The sequence below is a fragment of the Pezoporus wallicus genome, unplaced genomic scaffold, assembly GCF_028554395.1.
Source record: "Pezoporus wallicus isolate ANWC-B61680 ecotype Strahan unplaced genomic scaffold, APGP_CSIRO_Pwel_v1 scaffold_6362, whole genome shotgun sequence".
Lineage (NCBI taxonomy): Eukaryota > Metazoa > Chordata > Aves > Psittaciformes > Psittacidae > Pezoporus > Pezoporus wallicus.
In genome coordinates, this window is record NW_026637663.1 from 221,429 (window position 1) to 246,242 (window position 24,814).

The 24,814-nt window shown below is 42.4% G+C and overlaps 1 protein-coding gene across 1 annotated transcript in view; it reads right to left on the reverse strand.

Moving 5' to 3' along the window:
* UST (uronyl 2-sulfotransferase) overlaps positions 1-22,317 on the reverse strand; it is a 168,409-nt gene extending 146,092 nt beyond the window's left edge. The window contains exon 1 of the mRNA XM_057406825.1: positions 21,643-22,317. Coding sequence (XP_057262808.1) covers positions 21,643-21,907 — 265 coding nt within the window. The 5' untranslated portion in view covers positions 21,908-22,317. The remainder of the gene's footprint in view (positions 1-21,642) is intronic.
* Positions 22,318-24,814: the final 2,497 nt, after the last annotated feature.

Here is a 24,814-nt window from a genome sequence, read left to right on the forward strand (position 1 = left end):
TTTTTCAGGGCGCAGCTGTTCCCTCTCTTGGTTCTGTTTGTACATTAGCTGGCAGCTACAGCCGGCTGCATTTTTCTGAGAGAGAGAGAGAGAGAGAGAGAGAGAGAGGATTTTGATGCACGTCCAACAGTAAGCAGTGGTTACGTGTTGTCTTTAGATCATGGGGTTTTCTTAACTATTAGTAGTAAATGTCAGCTATGTGATGACAATCACAATATATATTGAAATTTATAGACCATACTGATAGTCACTTTCAGAAAGCCACATTCAAAGGAAGATCCAAATTCTTTCTTTAAGGGAACAGCAAAGAGATATTCAGAAATTCCTGCAATTTCAAACATTCCTCATTGAAGCTTAAAACACTGCTAACTTTCTGGAATAACATCTGATTCCTGGTTGTTTCTAGATACTTGTTCATGCAGTGAAGAGAATAGCACGCTGACAGAAATAAGCTTAAAACTCAAGTAATTTCTCATTCCTCCCTATAGCTATACAAATCTTCTTTGTAAATCCTTGTCTGTCCAAAAGCAAGTTCATATTTCACAGAGTTTACTTCGTATTTAATAATAATGAACAATGTCTCTTGTCGATCATTCCTGACCTTCTAAGATATCTGTGTTGGGGTTTTAGCGCTCATTTCTGATACGTACTGTTTCTACAACCTTGCTCTGATTATCTGCATTTCTAACTTCAAAACTTCTCCTTACAGTTTGTAAGGAAATTACAATCCAAGTGGGGCACAACTGAAAATAAAAAAATAAAATAAAATAAAATAAAATAAAATAAAATAAAATAAAATAAAATAAAATAAAAACCAAACAAAATAAAAGGTATATGAATCTCCTACATGTAAGAACAGGAAACGTCATTTTTCCAAACACTTAACCTAAGTCACAGTGTAAGATATTGTAAGTATTTCAAGGAGATGAATTTCTCATAAGAAATTCTTTATGCTATTGCTTACACTACTGCCTTTCCAAGAAAAGGTAGACTGGAAGAGCAAACAGTGTATTAGGGAATGCTTGCTGCCAGAGTAGCATAAGTTGCCATCTCACAAAGAGCTGAGAAACCATGCTTATCCAAAGGTTATTTAAGAGAAATGTCCTATTCCTTGCAACTGGATGTAGAGCTCCACAGAGCAACCAAGTGCAGCTTTGTAAAAATGGCATGAATCTACCATAATAAAGTAGGATTGAATAGTCACTTCACACTATCAGTGTTTTTATGTATTCCCAACTCTCTTAATTGCCACTGTTTATTTCTCAGAGTGTAGCTCTATCAGCTTTAAATGACCACTGCGCAGTGGTGCAGTATCACAGTCCCCCTTCCCTCTCGCTTAGCTTGTGCTTGCAGTCTGGGTGCCAGTGTCCACCAACAACATCACTGAGTCCAGCTTACATCAAAAAGTCAGCTGAAGCAACACTGGAACAGCACAGCCACTCTAAACGTAAGGTATCTTTTCCACAGCCTGCAACTAATAGGGCATGTCCCCACACCCAGAGTGACAAAGTGTTTGCCAATTTTCAGGGACAATTACACAGAGCTGTTATCTGAGAATTGCTCTTGTTTCATCTACCTGAGTAATTAAAAATATACAGGTATCCTCCCACAAAGGTCACAGCTCTTTTAAGTATTTAATCCTTTTTATACTCCTTTGTTTCCTAGTTTTCAGATGCTGGGCTTTTTTGGAACTGTCCTTCACCTCTCACCCAGTAGTGATTCAGTAGCAGACCTGGTGTGGAGAACATCACAAGAAAGACTTCTACAATCTAGCAAGACATTTAAGGAAAAGGAAGCGGACTAAAGAAGAAAAATATCAATTAAGTGCGATTATACATCTCAATTCTATCATTTGAATTATTCTTTGTCAACTTGCAGCATCACTGTGTCCACTGAACCTCTGCAGGTATCAGAGCCTTTGTTGATGAAACACCATCAGTCCTTTCAGGCTTGACCCTGCAAAGGTTTCTTTTAAAACTTCATCAGGATCTCTTAGCCAATTAATTAGTTAACACACACAACTGCACATAGAAAAAGGGATGCAAAAGTACTCAAATTGTTCTTCCTTCACTTCAGGAAACAAAAAAAGTGCTGAAAAGAACCAAGAAAAATTCCTTCAGACAGGAATGCTTACCAGTGCCAAATATGAATGTCATGTGTGTGAAGGAAAATGACTGCTCATCTTGGTAAATAAATTAACACAATAGCAATTTTGCTCTCAATCCACATGTAATTTTAAACTTAGCTTACTATATCTTTTAAAATTAAACTATAATTGAAAATATTCTTTGTTTTCTTTTGTCTCCTTAAACTTCAAGATTCCCATCCTTGGCACAGCCATCTGAACTAGATCCAACTTGCCAGAGGTATCAATTTCATTGAAACAAATCTGCTTCAATAGTTTTCACTTGAAAAGAACCGGACCAAGCCTTTGCAAGATAGAATCACACTGGAGTCAGAGAAACAAAAACAAGCAGGCTAGATTCTGTCTGACTTGAGCCAGGAGACTGAAGCATCATATCTTTTGAAGTTAATACATCCTAGAGGCACAATGGATTTACTGTACTATAACCCCAGTCTCAGAAACTGCTCTCTTACTGACCCAAGAGGAAAAACATACAAAGAAAGAAGGGGGAAAAAAGTGATCATGCTTTAAGTGGTAAATGATTACTGGAATCACTAAGGAGCGTTCTCTTCCTAATATGATCATATACATCCTCTCCCAGATTTCCTATCCAGTCTCTTTCTCCCTTGTGCTTAGACACACATATTATCCAAGATTCTTTTTTGGAAATACCTAATTTTGTAGAATATATGCAAAAGCTAATCAAAAAGTATTTCTAAATGTTTTCAGCTACAGTAAACCATATTTTTTTTTATTTTGGTTCCTAGGCTCAAGTCCAACTGGATATTTAATGGTGTGTAAAACAGAAGCCAAAGTTTATTACCAAAGTCACTACTTATTTTTCTCTTTCATCACTTGCTGTACCCTTCTTTGATAATGACATGATGCAAGATGAAAGTTAGATTTCTCACAGCTACTAAAAGTAACCTATGCAAGAAACATGATGATCAAGAAGAGTCTGCAGCAGCATATTCCACCTACCAGCTTAAAAGACTAAATAAGACTCAAAGTGTCTAAAGTTAAGTAGTTAGTAGACAAGTAGTCTGTCCTTCACTTTGCAACACAAAAATTATGTACCTCCATGTCCAATTAATCAATTCCTAGAAAATAATTTTCCAGAGTCCTGAAAAAAAATTCAAGTTCTAGAAGTGATTTATGAATGTGACATGTAATTCTGACATAGCAATCTCCTTTAGGCTGAGACTGATGCTAAGACCCAAGCTCTGCTCCTAGACCCGCTGCTAATCAGCAACATTTCTATCATATCAATCTTCCCTAATGCATGCATACATTAGAGTCTAAACAGCTCCACATAAAGTACAGTACCACAAACAATGAAAACTGGCTACACAGACAGTACTCCCCTCACAGTATGCATAGTCTTAATTTTACCTACAGTGAGAAATAGAAAAAGCATTCATCATACTACTCTATGCCCTTTCATTTCCCAGCACCAGCAAGGAAGCATTTTCTCCATACTTCACCATAGAGCTGACTTTTCACTCTTACTTCTAACCAAGTTTCTGAAAGGACAGCACCAAAGGACCGCAAGATTCAAGTAGCACAGCCACACAGGATGGTAGGGTGGGAAGGCACTTCGGCAGAGCCTCTTGTCTGCTCTGACCCTCTGCCCAGAATGAGGCCAGCTCCTCGAAGATGCTTTTCGAGTATCTCAAGGCAAGTTGTGCCACTGTTCAATCAACCTCACATAAGAAAGTATCCTCTCATGTTTGAATGGAATCTTCTATATTTCAGTCTGTGCCCACTGTCTCATATTCTGTCACAGGGTATTATTGGGAACAGTCTGGCTCCATCTTCTTTACCTCCCCAAGATATTTGCACACACTGATAAGATCATCTCCAGGCTGAACAGTCACAGCTCTCACATCCCCTCCTCACATGATACCTGTTCCATTTTCATCCTAGTGGTTCTACACTGGACTCACTCCACTAAGCCCATAGCTTTCTTGCACTTGCTGAAGGCACACTCTTTCCCATCATCCAGTTCATTAAAGAAGATGCTGAACAGTGCTGGCCCTGGTGGTGATCCTGGGATAAACCATTAACAAATTCCTCTGTCTGGACTGACTTCCTGCTGCTGATGATGACCCTTTGAGCCAGTTGCCAACCAACCTCACTGTTCAAACTTCACTGGTTGATCTACCAGGATTCTGGAGAGACAAGAGGCAAAAAGACTTTCCAATGTGAAGACAACATTCACTGCTCTCGCCTCATCCACTTACACAGTTGCCTCACTGCAGAAAGCCATCAGGTTGGTGAGGCATGCTTTCTCCTTTCATAAATTGATGCTGAATACTCCGAAATCACCTTCTTGTCTTTATATGTTTGGAAATGGTTTGCAGGATTATTTGCTCCATCACAGGGATCAAGGTGAGGCTTACGGGCTGTTCTTGCCTTTCTGAACTACAGGATTGACTTTTGCTTTTTCCAACCCCCAGGAACCTTCCTTTATCACAGCCTTTCAAAAGATAACCAAGAGTGGCCTTGCAGTGACACCAGCCTGCTCCCTCAGCACTCATGGGTACATCCCACCAGACCCCACGGACTCATGTATGTCCAGTTTTATTGTTCCCTAACCTGATCTTCCACATCTGAGGGCAGTCTTCCTTGCCTTGGATTCCTGAAGGCAAACCTTGCCAGTAAAGTCTGAAGTACCTCAGCCTTTTCTGTCCCCAGTCAGCAGTGGGCCCTTATTTTCCCTATTGTTCCTTTTGCTGATGCTATGCCTGTAGGAGTCTCTTACCAGAAAGTCATCAGTGAGCTCACATGCAAATATTTAGGAAAATATTTAAGAATGCTGCAGGATAAAGCAACTTTGTCAGGAGCAAGACACGCAGCAAGACACATACATTGCCATCTCAGCTCCTGCACTTTAAGAGGAGAGCACCCAGACAAACTAAAGTTACATTCAACAGCACCTCAGACCAATTTCTTCATAGGCATATTGGTACCTACATACACAGGCAACTGGCCATTTTCACCTTGAGAAGAATTTGTATGGGTTATTTAACCCTTCTTATACACAAAACTTACTAAACTACTTCAATCCTTGCTTAATCCCAGCTATCTATGACCAGAGATGTAGGAGATAAATCAAACTTTTCTCACCTGAACCTCATGGATAAAGGAGACCCAAGGGTAAATGCCTTAATTCTTTATATCCATCATTCCTTATTCATTTTTATCTCAGAGGGAGGACACAAATACTGACAAGCAGCAAGACAAAGAAGAAAACATGGAGTTCAACAACATATTACATATGCTTCAGCATTATGTTGTGAATGAACAGCGGCATCTTTTTCATGGTGTTTAACTTGTAACCTAGAATATGACTTCTATTTTCAGACATATATTCCCACCCATGTTATTACTGTTATTGTTCCTTCCAGAACCAGATTAGGTCTTATTTCTATTACAGAAAAAGTCCCGTAACCCAGCAACTAGGCTTTGCACCACCTCTGCCCTCAGAAATACACAGAAAAAAAATTACTATTGAAGAAACAAATTGAGCAGACCTTCCTCCTAAAAAAGAAAATATGGCACTAGAGACTGAACTCCAAATAAAACAAACTTAAGATAGAGTTGCATAAATAAAATAATATTAAATAACTAAATGTAAATTCTGAGAAACTTCAATATATACCAGTAGCATAAACCTACTTTGGTCATACACACTGTTATTTCTAGCTAAAAAAATAAGTATCAGGCCCTACTGAACTGTAATTCTCAGCAGGAACCTAACTTTTGTGTCACAGACAGACTGAAGCTGCTAACACTCGCGTAAGAACATTAATGCAAATGCTGACGTTTTAGCTTCCTAACACAAACTTTACCCAATTCTAAACTCCTTTTATTTCCAGGATTTTTGAGTTGGTAAAGCAATTTATTTCATTTTTTTTTTTCCTCAAATAAGTTGCAATGCGCTCAAAAGCACACAAAAGAATGTTTCACAAGTTCGTATTTTCTCTAAACTGTTCTCTGTGGTTTACAAAGAATTACAGCTACAGGAATCGGAACACATCAAATCTCACATTAGTGCTAATATCACTTTATTAAAAATGTCCAAAACCACAGCGAAGGAAGAGAAAGAATGCTCACAGTTTTCATCTATTTGTTCTTCCCTCCATTCTTCGTTCCAGTTGAGGAGCTTTTTCCAAACTATAAGTGTGACCAGCACAGTCTTACAATCTCTTTGTGGTATGACCAACTGCAATATACAAGTTTGTACTAAGAAATCTACTTAGTCATGTGGCAACAGGAAGTAGAAGTCCTCAGTTCTGCAACCCATGAACTATTCTCTGCTCCAGCTAGAGACCAGTAACGAGTGGTGTCCCTCAGGGATCGGTGTTGGGACCGATCTTGTTTAACATCTTCGTCACTGACACGGACAGTGGGATCGAGTGCGCCCTCAGCAAGTCTGCCAATGACACCAAGCTGTGTGGTTTGGTTGATACGCTGGAGGGAAGGAATGCCATCGAGAGGGACCTTGACATGCTTGTGAGGTGGGCTGATGCCAACCTCATGAGGTTTAACCATGCCAAGTGCAAGGTCCTGCACCTGGGTCGGAGCAATCCCAGGCACAGCTACAGGTTGGGCAGAGAAGAGATTCAGAGCAGCCCTGACAAGAAGGACTTGGGGGTGTTGGTTGATGAGAAAATGAACATGAGCCAGCTGCAGTGTGTGCTCGCAGCCCACAAAGCCAACCGTATCCTGGGCTGCATTAAAAGGAGCGTGACCAGCAGGTTGAAGGAGGTGATCCTGCCCCCCTACTCTGCTCTTGTGAGACCTGACTTGGAGTATTATGCGCAGTTCTGGTGTCCTCAACATAAAAAGGACATGGAACTGTTGGAACAAGTCCAGAGAAGGGCCACGAGGATGATCAGGGGACTGGAGCACCTCCCATATGAAGACAGGCTGAGAAAGTTGGGGCTGTTCAGCCTGGAGAAGAGAAGGCTGCGTGGAGACCTCATAGCAGCCTTCCAGTATCTGAAGGGGGCCTATAGGGATGCTGGGGAGGGACTCTTCATTAGGGACCGTAGTGATAGGACAACGGGTAACAGGTTAAAACTTAAACAGGGGAAGTTTAGATTGGATATGAGGAGGAAATTCTTTCCTGTTAGGGTGGTGAGGCACTGGAACAGGTTGGCCAGGGAGGGTGTGAATGCTTCATCCCTGGCAGTGTTCAAGACCAGGTTGGACGAGGCCTTGGGTGAGATGGTTTAGTGTGAGGTGTCCCTGCCCATGGCAGGGGGGGTTGGAACTTGATGATCTTAAGGTCCTTTCCAACCCTAACTATTCCATGGTTCTATGATTCTATGCCACTAAAGCAAATAAAAGTGATATCCTGAAAATAAGCAAGATGCCTGGCCAGTAAGCAGAACCCAGTACACTCAGAGATCAGAAATGCAGAGTGGAACAGAAGTGAACCATGGGTGTTTAGAGAAAGAGAGTGCACACCATATTTGTTATTTATAGAATACGAGTAAGGAAATATTATTCACCAGGGCCATACTATAACTGAATAGCTAAACCTGTCATTTTTAACTCAGAATATATATTGGATATTGCGGATTTCTTATTTTCTCTGATGCTGACCATATTCATAAAAAGAACAGTCTGAGACCACCACATTTATTTCTTCCATAAATGAAATTTCAAGCTTGAAATCCAACTGAGGAACCAGAGTATTCTGCTTGAAAACAGAAAATTTTCATGCTTTGTGAGCCAATTCATAGTCACGTTGCAAGAGCAAAGAGCTACAGCATAAGCTTTTTGACTTGATCTGCCTTAAAATTTCATTATTATTTCATGCTCGGGACATGGTAATGATTCTGTTGAATGAGAAAACAAGTTCTCTGGTCACTTTTCTCATACGATGCAACTGTTTCATCAGGATTTAGGAAATCTGTAGGTGTAAAATTTTAGCCAAAAATAGCCCAAGGGCCCAACAGATGGACAAAACTTGCATGAGCCTCACATCGCCTCCCTCACACTAGGACCTCCTTTGTATTAAAAATATTTCTGTCTTCAGAATAAATAAGTTAAGGAAACGTTTCTGAAGCTGACTATACAGCTTTTAAGCTGTGCTGGCTAAATAAAGCAGCTATTTTAACATCTACCCATGCCACAGATACAACTTTTTCCACCCACAGTAAAGGCTTTGGTGAGCAAATTCCACAGAGGTGTTGAAGACAGCTGCAGAAAGCAGTAAGAAATACTTTTCAGTGGGAACAGGCTCCTTAACATGCCATTTATCACTTATCTGCTCTCCCAGTACTATTCCTGCCTTTTACAGGCTCATTTTAAGCAGAATACATTAAAAGGTATGCTGTTCTAGCTTAAATCGGGAAAGTTCTACCCAGCAACCTATCCTGCTTTCACCCACTTTTTCCTCTACCAGCTATCACTCCCTCCTACATGCTTCCCTGCCATTTTCAGAGTCCCCAAGCTTGACATACAGCTCTGCAGTAGCAGGCTTCCCCACAGATGGGAACAGGGTGAGGAAAGACTAACAAGGTGCTGCTTGCAGACAGGAAAATGCAAGTTTCCATACCTGTGCTGCGTAGAAGCTCTGCTGGGTAAAAGTTGCTCCACAGTTACATAGATCTGGTTTCACACTTCCCTGAACAATCCCATGCTTCAGAAGCCCCATCAAAAAGACAGTGACTTTTCAGGAGTGTTATGCCTCAAAGACTGTACAAACTCAGATCACCCCAGCCAGGAGAGGCAGGTAAGAGCTGAGACAAGAGCAAGTAGCTGAGTTTCCATGTGGCTGAGTATCAGTGTTTTGCTGGACATGCTGCACATGTTTCCAGGCAAAACCCTGCCCTTCCAAGACTGCAGGGAATCATGTCCCTACTCTTGATCCTGCTATTGATCAGACAAATAACAGCAAGGAATGTGGCCTGTGTCCTTTAAATAAAAAAAGTGTTAATGTTTACCTTCCTCTTTGACATGCTAGATGGAAACTGCTGTATGAGGGTAAAAAACAGACACTTGTACTCTGTGGTCAGTAGTGAGAGAGAGAGAAGAGGAAGTGAGGAGGACACTTAACAGCTTCTTCTGCAGAAGACTGAAGATTTCTTGATCTACGACACCTAAGCAAGAAATTCCAAGCTCGCTTTTTCTGAATTCTTTTTTTAGTAAAGAGCAAATATGTAATTGCTACAATAGCTACAAACAAACACCTCTAACTGCGGAGCAGGGTAGTACAAAGAAATCCACTATGTAGGCACAGCTCTTACCCTGACAACAGCTGGGCCCATGCCCACCCTCAAGATTTATAACCCTCAGTAACATGTTTCTGAATCTCACTTCCCTTTTATACCTAGTACAGGCAGTGCATACACCAGCACCAAGCCCAGAACCACAGCACACAGAAATGGATAAGAAAGTCCATCAGCTCATTGGGATAACCAACCAGATAAAACCCATTGGATCTTCCACTGCCACTGTACACTCCCATGCTGGCCTGCAATGCCATATCCTTGAGCTAGTGGAGCATAGAAGAGGGCGGCAGTGTCCACAATGGTATCATAACAACTTACACAATGAACTTGCTGCATGCAGCTTACTGAGCATCTCAGCACAGTAATAAGATGCAGTTACTGTCAACCTCAGCTGTATTTGAGGTGGGGTCAGAAGGTGAAAGACACTACATACTATTTAAAAATCTTTCAGCTTTTAACATTGGTAACTAAAATGTTCCAGGAAAAAAAATAAATTACAAAGCTGTCAGCTGTTTCCATGTAATACAGATCAAAGAATGGACAACTGCTGAGCTATAAAGAATCCCAGAGCTTTGCTAAAATTTACCTCATTGATTAGATGAGACAAGTCAAATTCAAAACCAGAGAGGAAAAAGCAACAGGCTTAACAGAGAAAGGCTGTTTATGAGGAGATTAAATAACTCATGCCAAGTTTGACTGTATCCTCAGAAAAATATTCTTTGATGGATGAAATTGATCAGGTTTGGTCCTTATGAGTGAGGCAATGTAGACAGCTTGCAGTTTGGGAAAGAAGTAGTTACTACTTCAGCTTTCATTTAAGCACACTTCTGAGAATGGCTACTTCACATGCAAGAGAGTGGTATTATTATCCAGTTCATAACATGAACTTCCATCAGCATAAAAGTGATTTAAGAAACTTCTCTTTCCTCCTGAATTGCCTCTGATTTCAACACTTCCTCAGCTAGTAAGTGGCAATACATCCTCAGATTCAAGCTAACTCTCAGCCTCTCCTGCCTCCATGCCTGTTCCTAATGGCAGCCAACACATTTGCTCCTATTCACTTACATATACAGCTACTGCTATTTGCCTGTTGCACAGAGACATTGATAACCAAGCAACCAAAACACATCAAAAAAAAAACAAACAACAAACAACAAAAAACTCAAACAACTACAGTTGGTAGTGATTAGGCCCAGCTATTTTGTTATTCATCCTCATCTATTTATTGTGATATCTCCCAACGGGCAACATAAAAGAAATCTGCACATTTGTATGGAGAGTTCTGCTAGGAAAGAACAATCAGCAGCAGATATGAAAGGAACCAAGAAGTCAGCAATTTCACAGCTTTTGCCTTACAATGTCTGCTGCAACATTTCATATTATATCAAAGCTGTTGTTGCACAGCCTTTTCATGGAACTGCAAGACTTAAGAGAAACAAACATGGCATCAAATCTACCCATGAAGCAGGGATAGATAGCCTCTGCAGTGTTAATTTTCCACTGCTTTATGTGGTCTTTATTTTTAGGCATCCTAAGCACTCAGGTTTCAATGACCAACTGACATGAAGTGACCTATGCATCTAAAAAATCTTGGTAACGTAATTTCCAGGCTTCTCTCCCCCCTCCTCCTCTCTGGAAGCCTTCCACTAGTCTTCAACCTATGTTTCTAAGAATAAATACTATCATGACCCAGATTCTTCCCACCAAACTTCAAGCATTTCCCTGTGCACAAGTCAGGGGCTCTGCTATCATAAAGATACAGACAGCCTCAGTTGCTCTTTGGAGATACCTCTGCCTCACCCTGCTGACTTCAGAGGGAACCTCTGAAAGGAGTCAAGACCTTATAGACAAGGCATAGACAGTCTAAATCTCACGTACATTTTTCTAATCATCAGGATGCCTGCCTGTCCCCTCTTCCTATGAAGTTCTCTCCCATTTAAAAATCTCTTCTTGGCACTGTGCTGCCCAATCTGAATGCAATTTCTACCTGTAACCTCAAAGTTGTACAGAAGAGGTCTACCAACATTCCAGCTCCAAGATCCTTCTCTCTATTTCAAAGTACCTCATTAGCATTTTTCCTTACCTTTTAAGGACGCAAAGGCACGGGCTACTCATGGGGCACTTCTAAGATGCCAGTTCCTTCTGATTTTCAACAGAGATTCAGATGGCTCTTACCTAGACATAGGTCAGACAAAAGAGGCAAGAATATTTGCTTTATAATACAAGCCACTGAGGAAAGAGAACCCGGCTGGAGAAAGCAGGACCACCAGCAATACGTGATTTGGAAACCACCAGCTGCTAAATATCCTCTGGGGTGTTGTACAGGAACAGATTAAGAAGAGGACTGGGCAACTACTTGTAAATACAGAAGGAGTGGAGGGAAAAGAATGTGCTCACAGTAAAAGGCAGTGAAAAAACAGATGAGAGAAAATGAGACTGAAGACAGAGTACATTGGTACTGTACAAGATAAAGTCATAATAATACTGATCAATTACTGTAGACATTTATAAAACTGAAACTGGTATATTGTGGGACAATTCTTAAACACTTCCTGAAACAACATCCTAATGTGTTTTCCTCTCACATCTCCCTATCTCCCTCAACTCCTTCAGGTCTTGTGTCTTTTTCAATACAAGTCACTGCCATCAAGCAAAAGTGTACAACTTCATGCCCTGAACAGACAATAAAAAAAAAACAGCTAATCAGAAAAACACTTCAAGTTCTAATCTGCACAAGAGTTCCAAAACAAAGTTTAGGAGATCTGACATGGATACATAACTAAAACTTACATTTGAAGAGCAAGCTTTGTATTCTGGACAGAAACACCACGCAAAAATCATTGAGACAATCCTAGTTTCCTCCAAAGTAATCTGGCATTCTGATCAAAAGCCAAACAATAACAGATACGTCACAGTAGTCCCTAGTAATAATTAGGCAAAAGCTATGAAACATTCATATATTGTTACAAATTTGTTGTACAGATTTTAGAAACACCTATTGTTAAGCTACAAGGACTCCCAGGATGTCTAGGACTTTTCAAATTGGGAAGATTGGAGGCGAGGAGGAAAAAGAGAAAGAGAGGAAATAATAGGTCAAATCCCCTTGACTAGCAGCTTTTAATCCAGCTGCCGGCAGCTCACCTCACAGTTTTGTCACTTGCTAGCAGTTTAGTGACCTTGTATGAGTACACTGTTACATTGGCATCCTCCCTCTGGGGCAGATACATTAAACTAAACCAATCATCCACTTAACCAGTAGAGGTTTTTAAAATAAACATTTGCAGGGGTGCTAAAATACAATATTTCGCATGGCAGAGATGCACGGCTGCTTTACTCAAACCACCATGGGCTCCATCCCAGCGCCGTGATGACTTCTACCCAGAATCATTTAAGTGGGATAAGAAGCAAGTTTTGGCAAGCATCCAAATGTCTGTTTCTTGAAGCATTAGTAACTCAGAAAGCCTAATGCAAACCTAATAATTGTGCTTCCACGCTTACAGACAAAGCCAAACATCTATTTTCTACTAAGAGGGTCTGCTTCCCTCAATGCAGCTCTACAGAGCAAGAGCAAAATACAGTTCAGTCAAATAATTGCTCTCCACTTCCTACCCACCCATCCAGTCTCTAAACATCCTCTAACCCAGATTCTAAAACAAAGAAAAACAAATGCCTCATTATATAAACATAAGTCACGTTTGAAAATCTATTTGCCTGCTCACCAATAACGATGGGGAAATTTTCCTTGGTGAAAAGCCATGTGTCATCACTGCCCACAGATTTCACTTCAAAGTTAAATAATAATAATTTAAAAAAAAAAAAGGCTTTTATGTTATGCTTTTGAGCCACTGCTGCACTGGTCAGACTAGGTCTTACAAGCAAGCACCTCCACTGCCCAGGGAAAAGCAGCACCAGTGTACTCACGTCTGGTGTTCCCCTCCAAGTTAATGACAACAGGCTACAGATGGTTGACATCTCTGAAAAGACTAATCCTACTCACACCACAGGTCTATCAGACACTGTCGTGTCCTGGAAGTGGTGCTCTTTCTCCTCACTGGTAAGATAGGAAATCCAGATAAATAGCAGAGAGTGATACAAATCTCACAGTGAGATCCAGAAAGGAACCAAATTATCACCAATTTCAAAAGGATTCTTGTCCCCTTCTCACTTCCATGATAATGATTAGCAGAACTTAGGCCCTTGCAAGCCCTGGCTCCAAAATTTACTGCTTTGAAAGCACAACAGCATAGAAGGAGGGGCAGGGGGACCTTCCCCCTCCACTGAGTCCTTCAGGAAAGATAATCCAGTTAAAGAGGACTGTAAACACATCCTTAAAAATTATCTGCTCTGAATAACAATGCAGTAATTTATTTTGGTAAGTGTGTTCATACCCACTTGCATGAGCACACAGAGTGGCTATTCACCCCCTTGGCTGCACTGGTAACAGCGGAAGCACACAGGGCTTCCTTTCACAGCACTGCAATTTAGAACAGTGCTCACAGGGGGTCAGCAGCAGGTGCAAAGTCACAACTTCCCAAACCCATTATAAACAGAGTTTTTTTGTTCAGTCCAAGATTAAAAAGTCACATCTCACCTGCAAACATGTTTGCATGGAGGGACAGCTACAATACAAAAATAACCAATAGTGCTCTTCAGTGGGTTACAGGAACCAGAAGTTATCTAACTGCAAGTGCTTTCACATGAGGCTAAGACAACAAACCAGAAAAAAAGGGCACTCAGAAGTGCCCCAAATTTATGTCCAAAAAATGGGGTGATTATTATACAAAACACACTCAAGCAATTTCAGTAATTCAAGTTTCTTGCTAGACATGAGGAACTCCCTCTTATTATTCTATATATTAAGGGATCAGAAGAAGAAGATGAGGGGGAAAGAATCAATTACCAGCTGGAAACAGGGGGTATAAGAGGAGATTGGAAAAATATGAGAAATGAAAAATAAATGTGTTGTGCTTTTATACACCATACAGAATGCTACCACCAAAAACATCAAAATCAAGTCACTTTGCTATACCTTCATCACACATTCTATAAATTTTGATATATATACCTATAGATATAGATATATCAGATATATAGATATATCTATATCATATATATACCGATATATAGACATATTTAGATATATATACCAACATAGACCTGTATTTAAATAACAAATGAAAAACTTTCACTTCACTGCTTATTTTGACATGTGCTATTGATTTCAAAATCATGGTTTTATCAGGAATCAGTGCAGTAGAGCTAGCACAATGTTAATGAGAGTTAAGGGGTGGGGGGGAAGGAAATATATTAGACAACCTTTATTTTCTCCACAGAGCATTAAGTGTTGAAGCTGTTGTACCAGTTACTTTGCTCATAGGAAGAATCTCCCTTTCTGGCACCCTTTAATGCTTATCAATCTTTGTCAGATCCTAAGCAAAAGCAATCTTCCTCCTCCCTAATTTCATATGAAAATATGAGAACCACTGCATCAATCACCTTTTTTTTTTTTTGGCCATGACAGCCACAATTCATTTTGGCTGAGTATTCTCTGATAGGGCACAAAGTGCTTCCCATTCACTTTGGGAGAATGAAGCTTTAAGAAACTGTATTTTTACTTTCTTTTTTTGCAAATCAAGTCTAAGCAGCACCATTGGAAACAAGAAATAAGCGAGCTGGTTACATTCTTCTGGACATTAAGTCTTCTATATGAGGGCACATATGAAAATTGATGTCCTTTGATGAGACTCTGGAAACCAATTATAGCAATAACTCCTGAAGTACAACTGCATAGAGACCGTTAATGAACGGCATGATACCCTTGAAAGAAAAGCAACTGGACCACTGACTTTGCCTCAGCCTACACAGGTGTTCCCTTCTAACATGTTCTGTCTGCCTTATCTCCTTGACATGGTCAAAATCCCTCCACAAGAAAAGGATTTATCACAAGTATCTTTTTCCTTTAGGTATTTCTGTGGCTACAATCACTGTAATACCTGAGAATATCATATTCTGTTACACATTTATCTTCAAAATGTCCTTTGGACAAAAGGGGATTTAGCACAGACAGAATTAACATACAATTTGTTCAACATCACGCGAAGTCTGTCAGGGAAAGCAACTGAAGCCTCTCTCATCTTCCCAAGAGCAAGTGGAGCATCCCATTTAATCAGCAGCCTTGTCCTCTCACAGGTATATATCCCACATATAAACCACATATACTTCAGGTCAAATAACCTGAAGTAAACCAAAACCAAATATATTTTCTAAAAAAGCTGTAATAATAATCCTTCTCATCAGGAACTGAATTAATCCTTGACAATATGAAACAGAAAAATGTATACAGCTGCATATATGCAATACCCGATTCCCAAATTTTGAAAGCAGAAAATACATCTTTGAATAAATTCTGTCCAATTTTCCAAATATACCTCGAATGTCATCCCAACACATTCAGAGTCTTAAAACATTTTTGCTATGACTCTACTGAACAGTGTTTTATGGCCAGTCAGGATAATGTAGTCCAGTGACTACTTCATCTTTTTGAAAGGAAAAGGCTTGAGCTGCTCATAAAACAAAGTGCACTCTGGTTCTCCTTAGAGCATTCCCTCACACCATCATACGTTAGGTAGAGCTTTGATACTCTTACAATCAGACAAACTGTGAGTGATGAGCAAGCCATGCAGCCTTTTAACAGAAGCTTCTTGGAGACGAGGCACATCTTTTGTCTTCCAAATAAGCTTATAACTTGAGAGCCTAGCAACATAAGCAGAAGTCCAAATGTAATTTAACTAAAAGATAATACATACCACATCCACAATAGCAAAATGAGGAGGCCGAAAGAGGGCAGAAAAGTTAATTAAGAAAGATAGCTACAGATTTGGCATTTTGGTTCAGACCATCTCTTTTCAAGCCTTTAGGAAGGAGTTTCTAAACTGACCCTTCAGTTCCTTACAGTGTTAAGGAATTTTAAAATATACTAAATTCCAAGCGCAATGGAATTAAGCAATCCACTGAAAAGCCATAGAAAAATCAAAAAGCTTTAAAGTATGGAAAAACTCTTTTGAAAACACTATGCATTCTTCAAAACAGTAACAAAAGAACTGGCAGTAAGAACAAGACCAGGGCCTTGCTAAAACATATTAATTTCAGAAACAGGTATTGTGTCACCATACAGTAAACGTCATCCATAAATCTGTCTTTCCTTGAGTGTGCTTCTCCTACTCGCAGGGCCTTCAAAATTGTCAGAGATTCATGATCCACGTGCAGAACAAAACTGGATAAGCCAACCGTTCTGGCCATAACAATTCACCATGCTTTTTGTCAACCTAAATGGAGCACACTAGGTGCTTTTATTGTTTAGAAAAGCTTGCCCTGAACAATTCTATGCTTTCCATCATTTTAGGTATAAATGCAGTATTATCAAAATGAAAAATGTAAACCAACCCCTCAAAAAAAAGCCCATCTGTTGTTTTCCCCTCCTGCTTCTGCAGTTTAGGAGTAAAATCTGTATACATAACGCTGTCGGTTACTTTTATTGTTTGCTTTGGATAGTGAGTGTTTCTTTTTTGTCCCTCTCTTAACACCTAACAGGAAAAAGACAGAAGCTTCAGAAGAACAAACAAACCCAACCAAAACAATAAACAAAAACCCCACCAAAATGAAATAAACAAACCCCCCAAAACACCCTATCAAAATACAGCCCATTCACACTACCCCAACTTAAAAGTCTCACTTTGTGTTTAGTTTTAAATATTTTGAACATTTTTGTTACAACCTCCCAAATACTCATATTTCTCTCTGCTTCTTCTATTTAACAACATTATGGTTATATTCCTCCACACATCCAAAATAAAGTAACTGCTGTGACAACTTTAGGCCTACCAGGTACATCGAAAAAATATCCAAGAGCTTCCAATGCCATGAAAGTGAGAGTAGGCAGAAATTCAGAGATTGTTGCTACCAGCCCTTGGAAGTACTCATTTCTGCATTTTGAAGCATGTATATATCACAAGCCAAAGCAGGGGAGAACAAAGCAACGTAAAAAAACCCCACCATAGTTGCAGGGAAACAGAGTCCCCAGTGCATTCCCCAAAAGCCACTTGGCTATCCAAGATTTACAATTTCTGTCTTACTCATATAAGGGAAGACTCATCTTGCTTCCTCCCACTGCTGGAGTTGTTTTTTGATTAGCGAGCCAGGATTACCTTGGCAGAATCAACAAGCAAGACCTCATCTGTGCAAATCTCAACACTCCAGTTTATTACTGGAAAACCTGGCAATTTTTAAACTTTCTTGGTTTTTGGAGCTCACAGATGGTCCAGGACTGTTATGCAGCCCCATACAACAAATCTATGCCTACTGGGAACAGATGTGCTTTTAAGTATCTTCCACAGATCCTTTAGAAATAAACCACTGATGTCCCTGCCCTCACCAATTAAATGCTGAAAACCAGGGCTCTAGATCTATCACGCTGCGTTGTTATGAACCACAGCCAGAATGGACAGGAGAAGCCATTAGCTTTCCACAGATCTTTCTGCCCTATGAACAATTATGAGCTTGCACTCAGAACAGGATAAAGAACAAACCTCATACCTAGTTCTCTACCCTCACTTGCTCTGTATGACTCTGGATGAGTTTTATAAAACAGAAGTGGAAAGACTGAATCTATCTACCTTGTCCCCTACAAACTGTCATCATGTTTTTCCAGGGTTCTCCCCAGTTAGTATGACAATCAAACAAAAAAGGAGATGCATATGGACAAGGCACCAGAGAAGCTGATCCAGGAAAAAAACAATTCACCAATAATTTGAATATCCTAAAAATACACTCATCTCCTCTATCACCAAAGGGAAGCTCATAGGACTAACAAATTGTCATACACGATTCCTTTGAAAATAAACTTACACTTTCTCCTCCTCCGCAGCGTATGATGCTGGCCTAATAACAGAATAAAAGTTTTCTACCACCAGTGTTTTCACACTGCCTTTTCTTTTATGCACACACCTGCCTGAGGAAGGTGTGATTTCTATCCTGATCACTGCTGAAGTTTTGTGCTGTTACTTAGGAACACCCTTTCATGTTCTGAGGTAAAAAACATCCAAGCATTCCCTCCAGAGTAACATAACCATAAGCAACACAGTGAAACTTGCAATGCTAATAAAAACCCCATAGCCAGACAAAATGAGCCCTCACTACACTGGAGGCCACAAAATAGTTAAATAGAAAAATCAGTTTTCCCTTTAGGCTAGTCCTTCTTCATTCTTGTAGATTTAAATGCAATAAGGGCAAGCGCAAAATTCACACACTGCAAACATGGCTTGCAAATTAAGTGCTCATTTTTGTTTAGGGATTTAAATTTTAACTCCATAAATTATGGGTTGGACAGACTGGAAGGAAAGAGTTGCTTGTACCGTGCATCTGCGGCTTCAGGGGGAAAAAAAGTTTAATTTTCTTAATGTCATGAGACTCAACTAGTCCAACACTTACATAAAACACACATGCATATGCAGGACTCTGGTAGTTAGCAGGACTGCATTTCCAATACCTATTCATCCAAGCAGTTCTGTTAGTTCCCTGGAAGACAACACAACTACTGGTTACCACAAAAAATTGTTCTTAATTTCTAAACCACCCCAAGCTGGATACCCCAAGGAGTACACACCACTCCGGACAAACCTACACTCAGTAAAACAATAAATACGTCTTTAGCAACATCCTCACAGGGATCAACTCTGACAACACAACTGAAACTATAAACCAAGGAAGTGTAAAAGAACTTCAGAAAATAGGATGCAAACAGGCATGTGAGCACCCAGACAAGTACTTTCCACTTCTCTGCAGAGGCAGCAGCACTGTTTGCTAAGTGGGACTAGGACTCCAGCCACAAGGACTCTGCCTCCCTCTCAGCCACCAGCCTGCTGCTGGATGTTAGACAAGTTCTTGTCTCCTCCACGTCCCAGGTGACCCAGGCATTGAGAGGAAATTCCTATACTTATTGACAAGTGCAGAAGTTCATTAACAGATAGCTATTAATAGAGCTCTCTGCTGTCTCCTGAGAGAATCCGACGCTTCAAAAAAAACCCAAACCATTTTCAAATAAGACTGCACTCCTTCCCCAGAGGCTCATCACATCAGGCACACACAATAAAGGCTTTTCTGCACTTTCTGAGTGCCTCACAAAAAATTATCATGACCCATTCACCAAGGCACAGTGTTTTCCAGGCCTTTCATCTGCAGGCCTCTGAAGGTTTTCCAGCAGACACGCAACTACTGGCTAGAGTAGTTAGGGTAGTACATCCTAGTTTTATTTCCCGGATCCCTCAAAAGCAGCCAAAAGGCCACAAAGCAAGAAGCTGTGTAACCCTGAAGCCTATTCCTGCACAAGCCAAGCAATGTTCATCCCTGATGAAGATTATTGACATCAATTCTCCTCTGAAAACCAGAAGTCTGTGCTTGATCCCACTAAAAAGTCTATCAATTGTAAGCAAAATCTGCTTCTACCTTGATGGCAAATTTGTCCGGTTTCTCTTCAGTGGTAGAATTTCTTCCTAATTGTAACATTAAAGGAAGAAACAAAAAAAAAATTAAGGAAGTCATTAAAACTCAAGCCAAAAAAGCAACACTTTGTTGTGTTTGGGAAGTAATATTGAAAGCACTTGTCCTGTTTTAACTTGAATTTTCACTTCCCCCCCCCCCCCCCCCCCAACCCCCTCCAGTTACAGTTACAATCACAGATTAACATGAACTGGAAGCAACTTCTGTTCCCCTGGGCCTTCTCCCTCAAGAAAACAGGGACAAATTGACTTGGGTTGCTCAGGGCCGTACTCAGCTGTGTTCCGAGTATCTGCAAGGATATCCCAACCTCCCTGGGTAGCCTGTTCCAACATCTGACCACCCTCACATTGAAAATTTTTTTCCTAATATCTCATTGGAATTTCCCTTGTTGCAACTTGTGTTTGTTGCCTGCTGTGCATCTCCCAGAAGAGCCAGACTGTCTCCTCTCCATACCCTCCCATCAGTTAACTGAAGACATGGGACAGGTTTCCATTAAAGACAAGCAACACACACAGTTGTTTTCCCAAGATGTTCATTAAATTATGTGCACACACATATGGATTTTCAGCTTATTTTTCTGAAATACAAGTACCATATTTTTGCTTGCAGCCTAATACTGTCTCTTGTGGATCGTCCTTCTGCAGTGTGTACCACCAAAGGCTTACCTTCACAGACAAGTAACAGAGTAGCTAACATGGTAAAAACCCACACCTCAGGATTACCCTGTAGCAATCTTCCCATCCAGAGCAACCCTTAGTTTTTGTTCCCTATGTGAACTAGCCCTGCCAGCCTGAGGTACTTACACGACCTCACGATACACTGTGGTTTTCAGAACTTCTCTCTTAAGCAGGGAAGCGACATTTAGCGATGTGGAAACTGGGCACAAAGGAAAACCACGTGCAAACTTGTGGTCAGCACGAGGATGAGGACCACAAGCCCGCGGCTTGTAGCTGCTCCGCGGTGACACAACTCCTCGGGGTCACGCAGGCTGCAGTGGCAAAGTATCATAGCGAGGTCAAGCGATGGAGCACGGATACTCTCACCCTGCGAGCGCACATTTCCCTCCAGAAGCCAATCTGCTACACATGGATGGATGCTTGGTGTACACAGTATATGTGTTATGGGGGGTTGGTTTTGTTTTGGGGGTTTCATTTTTACATCCCCACCCTCTGCCATGAGCCGTTTGCGGTCCCGTCCCCCCCACAGCCCCTGCCCGCACCTGAGCGGTGGGAGGCACTGACAGACCTGCTACGCCCAAACCCCCCGCGCCGGTACCCGCGGGCAGTGAGCCCTGCACGCCTTCCCTCCCTCCCTCCCTCCACGGGCACTTCAACCTGACCTCACAGCAACAGGCAGCCGGCAGACCGTGTCGGTTAGCAGCCACAGAGCTGCCTCGGGTCTGAGGAAAGAGTCTCGATGAGACTCTACCTTTCGTCAAAACGAACTTCAGATAGGGCACACCCCATGCCCTGCTCCCAGAGCACCGCCGGTCCTTTCCATCTCCGTGCCGGACCTCACCGACCATCCCTCCCAGGCAGCTCCGGCCTCCCACAGCCCCGCTCCCGCCGCCCGGGTAGCCGGGGGGGGCCCAGCGGGCGCCCCGTCCGTCCCCCCCTCCAGCCCCCGTCGTCGTCGGGGGGCCCCAGCCCAGCCGCCACGGGGGACGAGGAAGAGCCGCAACAAGTCCCCGCCGCTGCTGCCAGCCGCCCTTACCCAGATAGTGCCGCAGGTCCAGTAGAAAGTGCGGGGGCCCGCCGTTGAGCTGGTAGAAGAGGGAGCCCAGGCAGAAGAGCAGCAAGGCGGCCATGCAGAAGCCGTAGTCGCGCAGCGAGAGGAAGGGTAGCAGCGAAATGGGCCGCCGCCTCTTCCAGCCCCCGCCCTGGCCCGGGCCAGGGCCCCCTCCCGCTGCCGCCGCTGCCGCCGCGGGGAGCCGGGACACCGGGCAATCCCCGCCGCCGTGCTGCTGTTTCTTCTTCATCCTCCCCTTCGCCGCCTCCGGCTCACGCAGCCCGCCGGGGAAAGCGCATCCTCCATCCGCCTGCTCGGCGACGGCTGCCCGCGGCGGGGAAAGTTCCCGGGAGCTTAGGGGACCCGTCCCGTCCCCATCGCCGCCTGTCCCCAACTCCGCGGCAGGCGAGAGTCCCGGCGCTGCTACTGCTGCTGCTGCGGCGGCGGCTGCTGCTGCTGCTACTGAAGAGCGCAGTTAAAGGGAGGAGAAGGAGGTAGTCACCATCCCGCTCCCTGGGGCTCCTCTCCTTCTCCGCCGTACTCTGGCTCCCTCTCTCTGCTCGGCCTCTCGCTCCGGTGTCAAGTTACAGCCAATACTCCGCCGCCGGCCGCCTGCAACTCGCGGCTGACTTGTGCGCGCCGCCCGGCCTCGCTGCCCCCCGCCCGCCCCGGCCCCAGCCCCAGCCCGCCCCGCCCCGGCCTCTGGTATCTGCGACGTGCACTTTGGCTCCGCGCGAGCGACCCCTGCGGGCGCCGCCGAAGGCAAACCATGGGGCGATAGCGGCCGGGCCGCCCCGAGCGACCTAACCCACCTGCCCGGCTGGCCGCGGGCCGCGGGGAGAGGGACGGGGACCGGAGGGGTAGGGGCGGTGGCAGCAGCAGCGCTTCCCGCTGCTCCGGAGCGCAGGGTCTGCCTCGCAAGCGGCCCCGCGGGCAGCCGCGCTTAGGCCTGACTTGTCCTAAGCACTCCTCTTGTCCTCGCACCTCTCCCACTGGAGCAGGCCTTGGGGACCAGTGTCCCATGGCCCACACATGCCACGTTAGGGCTGCCAGATCTTGCAGTGGTCATAGCAGCAAAAAGGTTTAACTGTAGTGATTTAGACACAGTGTGAAGAAGCAGCACCTTTATAGTCGCATAATATCATTCACAGGGAAGAGAGGGACAGCTCTTCGTGTTGTGGCTTTTTTGGGGATGATTAAAGTGGGGCCGTTGTCTATGGGAGACAAGGCTTTAGACAAGTACGGAAATGACAAAATTAAGATTGCTCAAGCAACCTTAATTTGACCCCTTTGCACATATGGCTTATGATACAGCCTCTAATTACTTGATCATGCTATTTTTTCCTAGAGAAACACTTCCCACCATGCATAGGGTGAATGGCATTCACTCAGCACTGAGCTGTTTAGTAGCTTCATCCTCTTTATACAACATATGTCCGCAATATGTCCTGATGGCTTATTTGGAGCTATTCTTGTCCTTGGGCATTGTCTTCAGAAGATACATTTCAGTCCCTCACATGGCTGCCTTGCCAGCACAGCAGTGGAGGAGGAGGACCTGGGGTGGTAGCGCCACTACACTATTTCGTTTTATGGGCCTGTGCTCCCAGGATCACATGAGACTCTTCATTTCTCAGCAAGTTCTATCCCCATGGGTTGGGAGAAAAGTAGGAAATCACAGCCCAAGTGCAACTTGCCAGGGCAGAAATTAAAAAGCAATCACCCTTTTCCTTTTTAGGCTTAAAAACCAAAATGCGTCCCGATTGAGGGAGCCTGACTCATAACTTTTGTGCACTTGAAGCTGGAAATCTTGCCCAGGAGACTGCACTCAGATGGTTTTGCCAGTTACACTGAGGGACTTGTGTAAATGCCTGACTCTTACCTATGCTGCTGGCTTTGTTTTGTTGCTGGCATCCAGCAGCAAAGGGCATCTGCTGAAATAGGGAAATTAATCTTGTTGGTGTGGACAAAAGCACAAAGCCAGAATCTGACAATAAATAACCAGTCCCATTGCATTCCTTGATAAAAAATATCCACATACTGACTGAAAGAGCAGACCTTCTTAGATAGGTTGGAAAGGCATTTCCTGGGCTTAATTACACAGTTCTAACACATCACTGCACAAATCCTTCACAGTCTTACACAAAACCTTTAGCAAAGACAAAGTTAGGAATGACACCTCATTTTGAAAAGGAGAAAGGTAATATGATACAAAAAGTAAGTTCACTTTGGGATAGTGTTTATGGGGGGGGGGGGGAGGAACCCTGCAAAAGGTACATCTTTAGGACTGTGGCTCATTTTAAACAGGAGACTCAAACACCTCTCAACAGATAAAGTCATAACTCCAATTGCATGGTTAAACTACCACTTCTTAACTCTCATGAATGTTGCTTTGAAACCCTTGGAAGTATTGGGGGCTCACTTAATGTGAGCTGCTCTCATGGATGTTTTACATTGGTTTACATATTCTTTTTGAATCTACTGGCTTGTTTGAATGACCACACTGGAGATTGTTTAACAGTGGTAGTTGCTTTTATAGATGACAAACAGGTAAGAACTTATACTGAATAGTTGAGAAAAATGGATGCTTTGATGAGAAGACAGACAACACCTGTGAGGTGAATCAATAAATCTTTGTTTTTCTGGTTGCAAAGAATGTCTTTGATGTCTAGGAAGAGTTTGGGGTTGGTTTGTTTTTTTTTTTTAAATGAAAAGATGGAAAACCAGACCAATCAATGGAATAAAATGTAAGTGGGAAGACTACTGTTGAGAGAGTTCTTTCTGTATTTCTAAGCATCGACAGGTAAAAAAATCTCTTGGGAGGAAGAAGAAATAGAAATCTCTTTTGCTGAAACATATACTTCAACATATAAATTAAGGTGTAAGATTAGTTACTTTCACATATATGAACTGTCACACCTGCATTATGCTGTTATTTAGAATGCCTAAATCAAACTAGGGCAATGAGCAGGAAAATAAATACTGTTTACTTTGTGCTATAGCTTGATTCAGCAACTGTTTTCTTATTCTTAATTCCCCTATCACTCATCTACCTTAATGAAAACAGTATGATTTTGCATGCACAGCATAAAGCAATTAAAACATATATACATCCTTATTGCATTTCCATTCACAAAAGAAAACAAAGAATCCAAACTAC